Source organism: Vombatus ursinus, unplaced genomic scaffold (genome assembly GCF_900497805.2).
Source record: "Vombatus ursinus unplaced genomic scaffold, bare-nosed wombat genome assembly UNPS02014863.1, whole genome shotgun sequence".
In the NCBI taxonomy this organism is placed as follows: Eukaryota; Metazoa; Chordata; class Mammalia; order Diprotodontia; family Vombatidae; genus Vombatus; species Vombatus ursinus.
The window spans coordinates 7348701-7362111 of record NW_020954641.1 but is presented as its reverse complement, the minus strand read 5'-3'; the positions used below and the strand labels follow the sequence as shown (position 1 = coordinate 7362111).

Sequence of the window (13411 nt, the reverse complement as noted above, 5' to 3'; positions counted from 1 at the left end):
CATTTTCCATCATGAGACCTTTGGAGATGTCTTAGATTCTTGTATTACTGAGAAGGGCTAAGTCTATCAATATTAGTCATCACACAATGTAGCTATTACTGCGTACAACGTTCTCCTGGTTCTGCTCTGGGTAAGTCCATTTTAAAGAAGTTGTGTGCAACACTGCCAGATTTCTCACATTTCACAGGGCTAATTTTTTTATTTGACTGCTGCAATATTCCAATGCTTTGTCTGCCTGCTGGCTGAGGACATTGCACATGCCAAGGAGATCCAGTTCAACAAATATTTGTTACATGCCTACCATTTGCAAAGTGTTGTATTAAGACTAGGGGAATACAAGAAGAATAAGAACAGTTAGAGGGCACAGTGGATAGAGCACTGGGTCTAGAATCAGGGAGAACTGAGTTCAAATATGACCTCAGACACTTACTATGTGACCCTGGGCAAGTCACTTAACCTCTATTTGCCTCAGTTTCCTCAATTGTAACATAGGGATAATAATACTTCCTAGGGTTGTTGTGAGGATCAAATGAGATAATAATATCTGTAAACTACTTAGCACAGTGCTCAGCACATAGTAGATACTATATAAATAAATATGTAATAAAATGATAAATTTATTATGCATAATAATTAAAATAGCTATACATGTTAATAATTTATTTTTACACTTGTATAGTTTATAAATAATCTATTATTGATTAAATATTATTATCAATAATCCCTTATTATTAAGACATGGTCTCTGACCTCAAGGAACTAACAGTCTAATAGGGAAAAGGAGACATGAGACTTACACATAGATGAATATAATATAAAACACTTATCAGAATCCTGATGAAATATGATTTATTTGTGTGATAATGTTGGATTTGTACACTCACACTACATAATAATGCACATCCCCAAGTTATCTAATACAGTTCCTTCATATTATAGTTGTGGAAACAGGCCCAGAGAGATTAAGTGAAAACCTATAGGATCAATATAAACTCCTGCTTGGCACTCACTGGCCAAACTGGCTTTTTTGGGGTTCCTCACATGTGACATCCTCTATCTCCTTTCTCCATGCCTTTCACCGGCTGTCCCCCATGGCTAGCATGCCCTTCCTCCTCATCCCTGCCTCTCAGAATCTCTAACTTCCTTCAGGGCCCAGCTCACATGCCACCTCTTCCATGGGGCCTTTCCTGGCACCCCCAGCTGCTAGTAACTCCCCCCTCCTCATCCCAAATTATCTTGCATCTATTTTGTATGGATATCTATTGACCCCCTTCACTAGATCATAAGTTCCTCAAGAACAAGTATTGTTTGACTTTTGTCTTGGCCCCCCTTAGCCTCCCACCTGCCTGGAAGTAGGCATGTAAATATATGTGGATTGAATAATTGATCATACAGATGACCAAGTCTGATATTTGAACCCAGGTTCTCTATAACCCAGCAACCTTTCTATGATATTGGACCACCCTGGCACATATAAATTTCATTTTCTCCTCCCCATCAATACCCAGGGGAGTTTTCCATGGATTTCTATATTGACTTATCAAAACATAATATAGTGCGAGGACCCAGGCCTTCAGAGTCGGGAGGCCTGGATCTACCATTTACTAGCCATGTGACCAGGCAAGTCACTCTACCACCCTCAGCTTTAGTTTCTTCCACCATAAAACGGTGATAATCAAACTTGAGTTAACCACTTAATGGGTTTTTGTGTGTGTGAGAGGCAAAGCATTTTGTAAACTTTAAAGTGCCATAGAAATATAATCCGTTATTCTTATTAGATTTGGTCCTTCTCTCTCCTTCCCAAATACTTAGCCTAGCTTCCTTCTCACTTCCTTGTTTCCCTCCGACATCAAGGGAGGAGGCTGCCATGACCGCAGGCCTTCTCATTTCAAGAGATTTCTTTGATCACAAACGCAATATGATATGGCCTCTGAGGAGTCAGAATTGAATATGACCTTTATTTGCGTCGAGGGACAGAGTACCCAAAATGAAGGAGGGGATCATGTCACTGTACTCTTCCCTGGTCAAACATCTTTGAGCACTGTGTTTAGTCCTGAGCACCACATCGTATGAAGGCCACTGACAAGCTGGGCAACAGACTGTCTGTCATTAACCATTTATTAAGCACCTACTACGTGTTGGACACTGTGCTAAGTGCTAGGAATACAAAAAGAGGCAAAGACAGTTCCAGCCCTCGAAGAGCTCACAACCTCCTTGGAAGACTGAGAGGGGGACTTGGAGACCAGGCCACACTTTTGAAGGAGCTAGGGAGAGAAGACTAGACTTCCACAGGGCAGGGGTCAGGGTAACTGTCTTGTAAAGGTGGGGTTAGACTTATTTGGCTCGGCCCTGGAGCACAGAAGTAGGAGCGGCGGGTGGAATGTGCCGAGAGACAGACTTAGGCTTAACGTCAGGGAAAACTTCTTATCAATTATAGCTACCCACAAGCAGGATGGGGCCTCCTTGGAAGGTAGAAGTCATGCTTCACTGAAGGTCTTCAGGTGAGACAGGTGTATGCTTGTTCATCAGGAATACCAGAAAAGAGATCCTTGTTTATGAAAAATTGAAGTCGATGAACGCTGGGCTCCTTCCAGGCTGTGATTCAAGTTCATGGCCTGCACCACTTCATGATCTGTTAGTCTGGACCGTAGCTAGGCTGTGTCCCGAACCTTCCGTTGTGTCATTTCCCAGAGCCTCCTAAAGGTACTGAAAGTAGCAATTATGTTGCCATGGTGATGGCAAGACCCTACTATCTAGTTTATTTTTTTTCCTAATGTTTCATAGTAAGGTCTTAATAAATGTTTGTTGATCAACGTAACAATGCCTATTGTCTTAATATCAGTCATTTCTGGGAAAAAGACGGGAAAAAAATAAATAAAACCCAACCCTCCCTGCTCTTGATTGAACCCTTCCTTGTGGGTAAAAAAACAGAAAAAGAAAAGAAAAGAAAGAAAATTAAGCAAAAGCATCCAATACCATGACCACATCTGACCACATATATGGCATTTTCCCTAAGAAGTCCCTTTCTCTCCATAGTGGTAAACAGATCCTTAGCTGTTCTTTGGATCCAACTGGTGCTTTCACTTCCTCAGAGTTCGGTTGCTGTAAGGTGACCTTTTCATTTACATTGTTGTAAGTCAGTGTGTATTTGGATTCTGCTTACCTTACTATATCTCAATTCATACAACTCATCATATTTCTCTGATTTCTTTATATTCATAATTTCTTACTGTCCAATAATATTCTGTTCATATAGCACGATTCATTCAGCCATTCCCCAATCAAACAGGCACCCAATTTCCAGAGGCAGCTAGGTGATGCAGTGACCAGAGCTATGGACCTGGAGTCAGAAAGACCTGACAAGCTGGGCAACAGACTGTCCATCAATAACCATTTATTAAGCACCAGCTATGTGTCAGGCACCATGCTAAGTGCTGGGAATACAAAAAGAGGCCAAAGACAGTCCTACCTCAAAGAGCTCACAATTAGGAGACTGTGAGTGGGAACTGGAGACCTCAGGAAATGGCCTCAGACACTTACTAGCTGTGTGACCCCAGACAAGTCACTTAACTACTACCCACCTCAGTTTCTCATCTACAAGATGGGGACAGCAATAGCACCTCCCTCCCAGGGTTGTTGTAAGGATCAAATGAGATCATATTTTTAAAGTGCTTTGCAAACCTTGAAGTGCTGCATAAATATGACCTATTAGCTATCATTATTTCAAGATTTGTTTTTTTGCTAATACAAAGAGTACTGCTATGAATATTTTTATCTATGTTGGACTTTTATTTCTGTTTTTGATTTCCTAGAGGTATATAATAGCTTTCTCTCTAGTTCAGAGATCATAACCTTTTTTTGTATCATGGACCCCTTTGCTGATTTACTTATCAATATAATATAAATATTATAAATATAATTATAACATATATAAAATATAGAAATATTAGAAATAAAATGTCTAGTAAAGCCTGTGGGCCCTTTATCAGAACAATATTTTTAAATGCATAAAATAGAATATATAGGAAATTAATTACATTTAATAGTTATTGAAATATTTTTTTAAAAGAAGTTTATAAATATGCATAATATGATTGTACATGTATATTAGATTGCATGCCATCTTGGGGAGGAGAGAGTAGGGGAGGGGGAAAAATTCAGAACTCAGAATCTTATAAAGGTGAAAGTTGAAAATGAAAAATAAATAAATCGTTTTAAAAACCAAGTTCATGCACCCCAGGTTAAGAACTACTGATTTAATATCTATTCAATCTACCTTTTTGGATTGGACCCCTAAGACAACTAGCTTAGCAACAGCACAAAGTGAACCAATACTTACTGATTAACTGAAGGTCTCCTCCCTATGCACCCACCTGCTGACCTGAAAACTGAGTGCTGAGACAGTAGCAGCTGCTGGGGCTCCCCCAGCCTCCCCTGCTCCTAGCAGATGGTGAGAGGGGAGACGCCTTTCCTGCTTGGAAGAGTTGAGTAAGGCAAAGTTCTTCATTCATCCATTCTTCTCTTCCTCACCACCCCCAGCACCCGAACCTAAATGGGAGAAAACAGCTCAGTCAAAAGAGCTGACAATTCAGGAGGAAATAGAATTTAGGGTTGAGGGGGCTTAGCCATTGTTTAGCCCGGGGTTCTTTGGGTGGGGGAGAGTCATGGATAGATTTGAGGAAAAATATATCTTTGTTTTCACTGATCTTTGGTTTCCTTTTTAATCCTTTGCATTTTATTTATGTATTTAAAAACATTGTTCTGAGAAAGGGCCCATAGGCTTCACCAGACTCCCCAAGGAGTCTAGCACACAAAAAAGTATGAGAATCACTGCTCTGGCCCGACCCTCTCCCTTTACAGATAAGGAAACTGAGACTAAACAAGGATCTTACCCAGATAGTAAGTAGCAGAGCCAAAGTTAAAGCTCAAGTGTTCTGACTCTGGATAATGATGATGATGATTTGTATAGTGCTTAATATGTCCCAGATACTGTGCTAAGCATGTAACAATTGTTATCCATTTGATCCTCACAACAATCTTGTGAGGAAGGTGCTATTATGATCTCCATTTTACATATAAGGAAAATGAGGCAAATAAAGGTTAAATGTCTTGCCCAGGGTCATGAAACTGTCTGAGGTATCTGAGACCAGATTCTAATTTAGGTCTTCGTGACTCTAGGCCTAGTTCTCTATCCATTGTGCCACCACTCTACCCATCCAGTCCCTTTTTCACTCATGCCACCATTGACACCTGGAGCTTCTCTTTAATATGATGCTGTTTGGCGCTCTACGCGTCTTGGTCATCCCCCACAGGGGTCACTGCATGAGGTCTGAAACATTGCTTCAACATATAAAACTGTGATTTTAATTGAAAAGTAAGCAACATGCTATCGCAGACTTTGATTCATAAATGAAAAGCCCCAAAAAATATATCCTCAAAAATAATAAAGGAGCCAAACGCATGGACCCTTCCCTCCAAGAGTTTGCAATCTACGTGGGACTAGAACAGGACTGGAACACCTGACTGAAATATCTTTCTAGCTCTGTGGCAAATGAACAGATTCAAACCCAGCCAATGCAGACACAGCTTTGCACATCTCTATCCTCACCACAGCCTTCTCATCCCTCCTACCTCCATACTCCACACACCGCATTCTCCTGTGGTCATCTCCAGGACATCCACCAGCACCCTAGTTTCTTCAGTCTTGGGAAACAGAAGGGTAATGTGAAGTATCAGTGTTGGAAAGTTGGAAATGTCTGGAGGAACATGCCAGCAGGTGGCAAGGACTCCCACCCCTTACCACCGATCTAGAAAATGAGGAGATGGCAGCAGGAACCATGTGCCAAACGCTATCCAAAATCCATTAGAAGCCAGAATGCCAGGCTGCCCCCTACATAATCCTATGTGGGGTTTCAATCTATATGAGTCCCAAGAGCAGTTTTCCCTAACTAAATGATCTCATCCTGGCACTGCAACCTTGGCTGCTCTGAGCCTCAGTTTCCTCACTTGTCAAATTAAGGTTGCACTACCTACCTGACAGATTGGTTGTGAGGAAAATCACCATAAAGCACATAAGTCACATAAGTTGCCGTTGCTATTTCTCTTAAAGTGTTAGGTGGAACAGAAGTGAATTGGGGGAAACCAGTGGGTTTGTCATGCTTAACAGTAGCAGCAGATGGATGTATTGCCTGTGAAGCACTTCTGCATATGGTGGCCTTCATTCTGCACCCATCATATGCAAAGTCTTCTACTAGGTACCTGGAGGAGATTCGAAGAATACCACAAGGCCCTCTCCTTAAAGAGTTTAGAGTCTATCAAGGGAGATGACAAGGACACATGTAAATATAATGAATAAAATTTAATTATAGACATTATAGAATTAATTGCAGAATATTAATTAATATGTAGACATGGAGTCAGGAAGACCTGAGTTCTAATCCAGTGTCAGACACTTACTAGCTGTGTGACCACAAGCAAGTCACTGAACCTTTGTTTGCCTCAGTTACCTCATCTGTAAAAAAATGGGAATAATAGTACCTACCTGACCAGTTTGTTGTGAGGATCAAATGAGACAGTATGAGTAAAGTATTTTACAAACTCTACGGCACTGTATAAATGTTAGCTATTTATCAGGGATGTGCTGGTAAATGTTTAACAACTTGGTTCTCCCAAAAGGGAGACACACTTTTAAGTCTAATCTGCATTATTGACATCTTTTCCATCATTTTCTTAACTCTTTAGACAATCAACAAAACAATAAATTAAGTCTTGATTTGTAGCGTTAGCTGATTTCTGAAGTATAAATGCTCACATTGAAAATGTAGCGGTTGGCTCTCAAGCCTGTTTGAGCTGGCTCCAGCACGCCCATCATCCTTGTCACTATCATTATCATTACTATTGTTGTTGTTGTTGTTAATAGTGCTTTAGGGTTCAAAAAGCCCTTTTCTCCAACAACCCCAGGAGACAAACTGAGTACATAGTACTAAGCCTCGTTTTACAGGAGACGTTTGGATTTAAGGAGGTTAAGTGACCGGCCTCCAAGAAGCAAGATTTGAATCTCCAGGTCTTCTCCTTCTAAACCTATTGCCTCCTCAGCGTTGATGATGTGAGCAAACCAGTGTTTTAGTCCTTGTGGGAGGAATTCCTTCCTTCCCAAGAGGTTTATCCAGCCACCACTGACTGGCTTCTTTTTCCCTTTGGTTTTGTAGGCACCCTGCAATCTAGCCCAGTGACTGCTTCTCCCTCAGGATCCCCCAGCGGCTCGCAGTACGACAGTGACTCAGACATGGCCTTCAGTGTGAACAGGTCGTCTTCAGCTTCTGAGTCCTCACTAGGTAAGGAGCCCTTAGGACGCGGCGAATTCAGAGGGTATGGCCTGAGGCTGCCACCTCAGGAGCTCGCCTTCTCATTGGAACTAAAACTGTATTTTCTAAGGTGTAGACCAAGAGTGGCTTGTGGCCATCTTTACCATCCCATTTCCTTCCTTGTTCTCTCCCTACATGCCTTCCTTACCTCTGCTGTCCTCTCAGGTGTGGTTATGCCAGACCAATGATCCTGGGAAGATGAGAAGGGAAAAATCTAAAAATGAAGGCCAAATCAGCACTTAGCACAGTGCCTGGCATGCATTAGGTACTTAATAAATTCTTGTTGGTTTACCAAAAGGGTAGTAATAATAGAGTTTTAACTTGGAAGTTACTTGAGAAGAGACTATAAATATATATGTGTATATATATGCATATGTGTGATATATAATTTTAATAGTATTTTATTTTTTCAAGTACATGTAAAGACAATTTTTCACATTCATTTTTCATAAAATTTTGAGATCTAAATTTTCTCCCTCCCTAAGACAGTAAACAATTTGATATAGATTATATATGTACAATCATATAAAGCATGATATATATATGTGTGTGTGTATATATATATAATATATATATATATATATTTAAATTGTGTCAGTCACAAGGAAACTGCATACCTGTGGTCCTCCTGTTTCCTAGATGGAGTTTGATCTTTAGAGAAATTCTAACAGAGGCTACTGCTCAGATTGGATTAAATTTGAATGGATTGTAAACTCTTCCAAATATCAATCTAAAGATGAATGTAGGACATTGTTAAGAGTTCATTTTCCCAAGAATATACCAGTGCTGGAGGGAAACCTGTTCAACAAGACTTGTGTGACCTGAGCAGAGAAGAATATGAATGCAGTTACACTCCTGGTTGTTTTTCTCTCAGACCATGGGTACAGAGCAAGCTGTTTGGGGAGAAGAGGTTGAATAGGACATGAGAGATAAACAGAAGGGAATAGCACTGGACAGAGAGAGAAGAAGCGTGAGTAGGGAAGAGGAATTAAAAAGAAAGAGAACATGGAAGGAGAAAGCCAAGTTCAAGAATCCAGTAATGTCTGCCTAAGCAGAGGAAATCCCTTGGCTTGGTTCTGTTTGACATTATTTATCAATAACTTGGATTAAAGGCATACTTATCATGCTTCTGATGGCAGAAAGCAAGGAGGAATTAAGAAGCCTCTTGATGAGGGTGAAAAAGGAGAGTGTAAAAACTAGCTTGAAGCTTAACATCAAAAAACTTAAGATCTTGTCAACTGGTCCCATCACTTTCTAGCAAATAGAGGGAGAAGAAGGGGAAGCAGTGTGAAATTTTATATTCTTGGGCTCAAAGATCACTACAGACAGCAACTGCAGCTATGAAATTAAAAGATGCTTGCTCCTTGGAAGGAAAGCTATGGCAAATCTGGATAGCATACTAAAAAGCAGAGATATCACCTTGCTGACAAAGGTCAAAGCTATGGTTTTTCCAGTGGCAATGTTTGGCTGTGAGAGTTGCACTATAAGGAAAGCTGAGTGGTACAGAATTAACACTTTCTAATTGTGGTGCTGCAGAAGACTTTTGAGAGCAAGGAGATCAAATCAGTCAATGCTTAAAGAAATTAATTCAGTCTATTTACTGGAAGATCAAATACTAAAATCAGAGCTTAAATACTTTGGCCACATAATGAGAAGATGGGACTCATTGGAAAAGACCCTGATATTGTGAAAGATTGAAGGCGAAAGGAGAAGAGGACGGCAGAGGATCAGATGAAGAGATAGTGTCATGAAAACAATGAACCTGTAGGGGGCAACTAGTTGGCACAGTGGATAGAGCACTGACCTGAGGTCAGGAGGATCTGAGTTCAAATCTGGCCTCAGACCAAGCACTTGACACTTTCTAGCTGTGTGACCCTGGGCAAGTCACTTAACCCTAATTGCCTAAAACAAAACAAAACAAAACAAAACAAAAAACCAATGAACTTGGACTTGGACAGACTGCAAGGGAGAATGGAGGATAGAAGAACCTGGTGTGCTATGGTCCATGGGGTCATGAAGAGTCAGACATGACTAAACAATTAAACAACAATAATTATCATGCTTATCTAATTTGCAGATGACATAGAAGACTGGGAGGGATAGCTAACAACTTGGATGACAGGCTCAAGATCTAGGTAAAATCTCAGCAGGCTAGCAGGAGGAGTTAAATCCAATAAAATGATGTGTAATGGAGACAAATGTAAAGACCCATGCCTCGGTTCAAAAAAATCAGCTGCAAAGGTATGAGAAAGTGGCATGGCTAGATGTGGCTAGGAAATGAGGCAAAGGGAACACAAGTTTAATACCATGTTTATATAACAGTTTAATAATTTATGGTATAGCAGCCAAAAAACTAATGCAGTTTGAACCTGAATTAATGGAAGCATAGTGTCCAGGATGAGGGAGGTGATAATCCCATAACACTCTGCCCTGGTCAGTGCAGAATCCTAGAGCTGGAATGGCCCTCAGAAGCCTTCGAGTACAGCCCATTCTTGAACAAGAGTACTTTCTACAAAACTGACACTTGTTCAACCTCTTCTTGAAAAAGATGAACCCACTATTTTGGAGCACTGTGTTCAGCTCTGGGCACCACACTTTTAGGAAGGACACTCGCATGCTGGACCGGGTCCAAAGTAGAGTGATCAGAATGGTCAGGGGCCTGTAAAATGAGAGCAGCAATGAAAACATGTAGTGTTTAAGGTTTGCCAAACCTGGTTATTTCATTTTATCTTCACAACAATTCTGATGGATGGGTACTATTATTATCTCCATTTTTCAAATGAGAAAACTAAGGCAAATAGCAATTAAGGGGCTTTCCTGGGATCACTCAGCTAGTGTCTGAGGTTGGATTTGAACTCTAGTCTTCCTGACTTCAAGCCAAGCTCTCCATCTCCTGTACAACCTAGCTACCTAATGTGATATATGAATATTCTTGAAAGAACTAGGAATATTGATCCTCAAAAAAGAAATACTTTGGTGGAGGGGGTAGGGAAGGAGAAATGAATGCTGTCTTTAAGTATTAGAAGAGATATCAACTGGAAGGGTTAGACTTGTTCTGCTTGGCCCTTGAGAGCAGGTCAATATTACAGAGAGACAGATTTCAGATATAAGAAAAAACTTCTTAACTATTAAATCTATCCCAAAGTGGAATGGGTATCCTGGAAGATAATAAGGCCTGTCATCAGCAGAGTCCTTCAGGAAGTTATGAAGTGCATGATCACTGGAATGATCCATCCAAATGATGAAGGCGAGAGAATTTCTGCTCAAACCCAATTGGAATAGACATCTCTCTTCCAACTCTTGAGTACATGTGATTCTGTGAAATTACTAGCCTTTGCCTTTGACAAATGAGTGCACATTTGGCAAATGCATGTACAGTGCTTTGCAAACCTTAAAGCACTATATAAATGCTAGCTGCTATTATTATTATTATTCTGCCTCTAGACCCATTTAAAATTTAGTCAGCTTATGGTGAATTTGACATTTTCTTTCTGCAAACCCTCGTCCTTTATTTTCCTTCCTTCCATTTTCTTGTCCTGGAACTAAGAATTAAAGGGGAAGTGAATATGGCGATCCAGTGGTGAATATTCCTCCAAACCCCTCAGTATTCTTTAGGTAACTTAAACAACCTGGATCCTTCCTCTTATAAAAAAAATGGGTCATCAGTCTGATTCTCTGTCTTCCTAGCAATGCCAGAGCTGCTCAGTGAGACAAGCTGAAGGATTGAAATGAGACATTTGAGTTATCAGATATCAAAAGCTCCACTGAAAAATGTTGTCGTTCACTGACTCCATCTGTTCTCACTTGCCTAACCAAGCCCCCCCCCCACATACACACGAGGCCCCATGTCCTCTCTTGGCCCCCACATCTTTCCCTCTATATTTATTGTATTCTTGTCTCCCAGATTCAGAGCTGCTATTGAAGCCAGTGGTAGATGATTAACCATTTCAAATGATTTCTGCCACTGTGGGAGACTTCTTTTCATAGATAATTGGGGACTTTATTCCACCCCCAACTTTTTCCTGAGAGGTCAGCTATAATGACCCTTATAACAGGTGCTATCAGAGAAGGGATTTCCTTTTTTCTTTGTGTATAGCTTGTTTCCACCAAGAGGGCATTTAGCTAATGTGGTGGTACATGGGCAAATTTCCTTGGAACTTTTCTTTTTTTGTTTTCTTAGATTCAATTTAATTCAACATATATTAAATGACTACTATATAAAAATATATATACATATATATGTATATATATATAAGCTACTATGTTAGGTACTAGAAATATAAAGATGGTAATAAAAGTGTCTCTACCCTCTTTAAAAAAAATTTTAAATAAATTTATTATTTATTTATTTTTGGCATTCCTTTTTTAATTTTGAGTTCCAAATCTCTTTCCCACCCACCCCTCCCATCCCCATTAAGAAGGCAAGAAATGTGATATTAATTATACATGTGAAATCATGCAAAACGTATTTCCATATTAGTCACGTTGCAAAAGAAAAAAAAGAGGAAAGAAAATCTTAAAAGTGAAAAAAATATGCTTTAATCTGCACTTTGAGTCCATCAATTCTCTCTGGAAGTAGGTAGCATTTTTCATCATAAAGTCCTTCAGAATTGTCTTGGATCATTGTATTGGTCAGAATCACTAAATCATTCACAGTTGACCATCATACAGTATTGTTGTTCTCCTTTGTACAATGTTCTCCTGGTTGTGCTCACTTCACTTTGCAATAATTCATATAAGTCTTCCCAGGTTTTTCTGAAACCATCCTGTTCATCATTTCTTATAGGATAATAGTGTTCCATTACAATTCTACACCACAACTTGTTCAGCCATTTCCCAATTGATGGACATCCTCTCAATTTCCAATTCTTTGCCACTATGAAAAGAGCTGCTATACATATTGTTGTATATATAGGTCCTTTGACTATTTCTTTGATTTCTTTGGGATGCAGACCTATATGCACAGGTTTATAGCACTTTGGGCATAATTCCAAATTGTTCTCCAGAACGGTTGGGTGAGTTCACAACTCCACCAGCAGTGCATTAATGTCCCAATTTTTCCACATCCCCTCCAACATTTGTCATTTTCCTTTTCTGTCATGTTAACCAATCTGAGTGCCTTAGAGTTGTTTAAATTTTTATTTCTCTAATCAATAGTAATATGGAGCATTTTTATATGAATATAGATAGCTTTGATTTCTTCTTCTGAACACTCTATTCATATCCTTTAACCATTTATCAATTGAGAAATGACTTGTATTTTTCTAAATTTGTCTCAGTTCTCCATATATTTGAGAAATGAGACCTTTATCAGAGAAACATGCTATAAAAATTTTTTCCTAACTTTCTGCTTTCCTTCTAAACTTGGTTGCATTGGTTTTGTTTCTGTAAAATCTTTTAAATTTAATGTAATCAAAATTACACATTTTACTTTCCATGATCCTCTATCTCTTGTTTGGTCGTAAATTCTTCCCTTATCCAAAGATCTGATCAGTAAAATATTCCATGCTCCCCTAATGTGCTTGTGATATCACCTTTTGTGTCTAAATCATGTACCCATTTTTACCTTATCTTGGTATACAGTGTGAGATATTAGAAATGACCCTACCCTCACAGAACTTAATGTTCTTTTGGGGGAGAGGAGAGAGCTATAACGTGTATACAAATAAATACAAATAATCCAAATTAAATTCAAGAGAAAGAGGGTACTCAGTGTAGGGGTTGAGGTTGGGGTTGGGGAGGGGCGTGGGGTCTTTGAGATCAGGAAAGGCCTCATCTAGGAGCTGACACCTAAATTGTACTTTGAAGAATTATAGGAGGTAAAGGTGAAGAAAGAATTCTTTTCATTCATAGTAAACCACCTATGCAAAGATAGAAGTGGAAGACAGACACTTCTCTTACTTACATATAATCGCTTTGCTTCAAGAGTGATTCCCATATTCTTTTCAGTTGTTGCTTATTAAAGTTTTTTTCCCTAAGTTATACCTAGTGTATGTGTTAGCCAGGTGTATTTTGCATACTCTGATGCCTAGGCTAAGATTTATTGC

The 13411-nt window shown here is 39.5% G+C and overlaps 1 protein-coding gene across 2 annotated transcripts in view; it reads left to right on the top strand.

Moving 5' to 3' along the window:
- Nucleotides 1-13411, top strand: part of NEURL1B (neuralized E3 ubiquitin protein ligase 1B) — a 91035-nt gene that overhangs the window by 55065 nt on the left and 22559 nt on the right. For both annotated transcript variants that reach the window (XM_027841785.1, XM_027841784.1), the window contains exon 4: nt 7209-7334. In XM_027841785.1, the coding sequence (XP_027697586.1) occupies nt 7209-7334 (126 nt within the window). The remainder of the gene's footprint in view (nt 1-7208; nt 7335-13411) is intronic.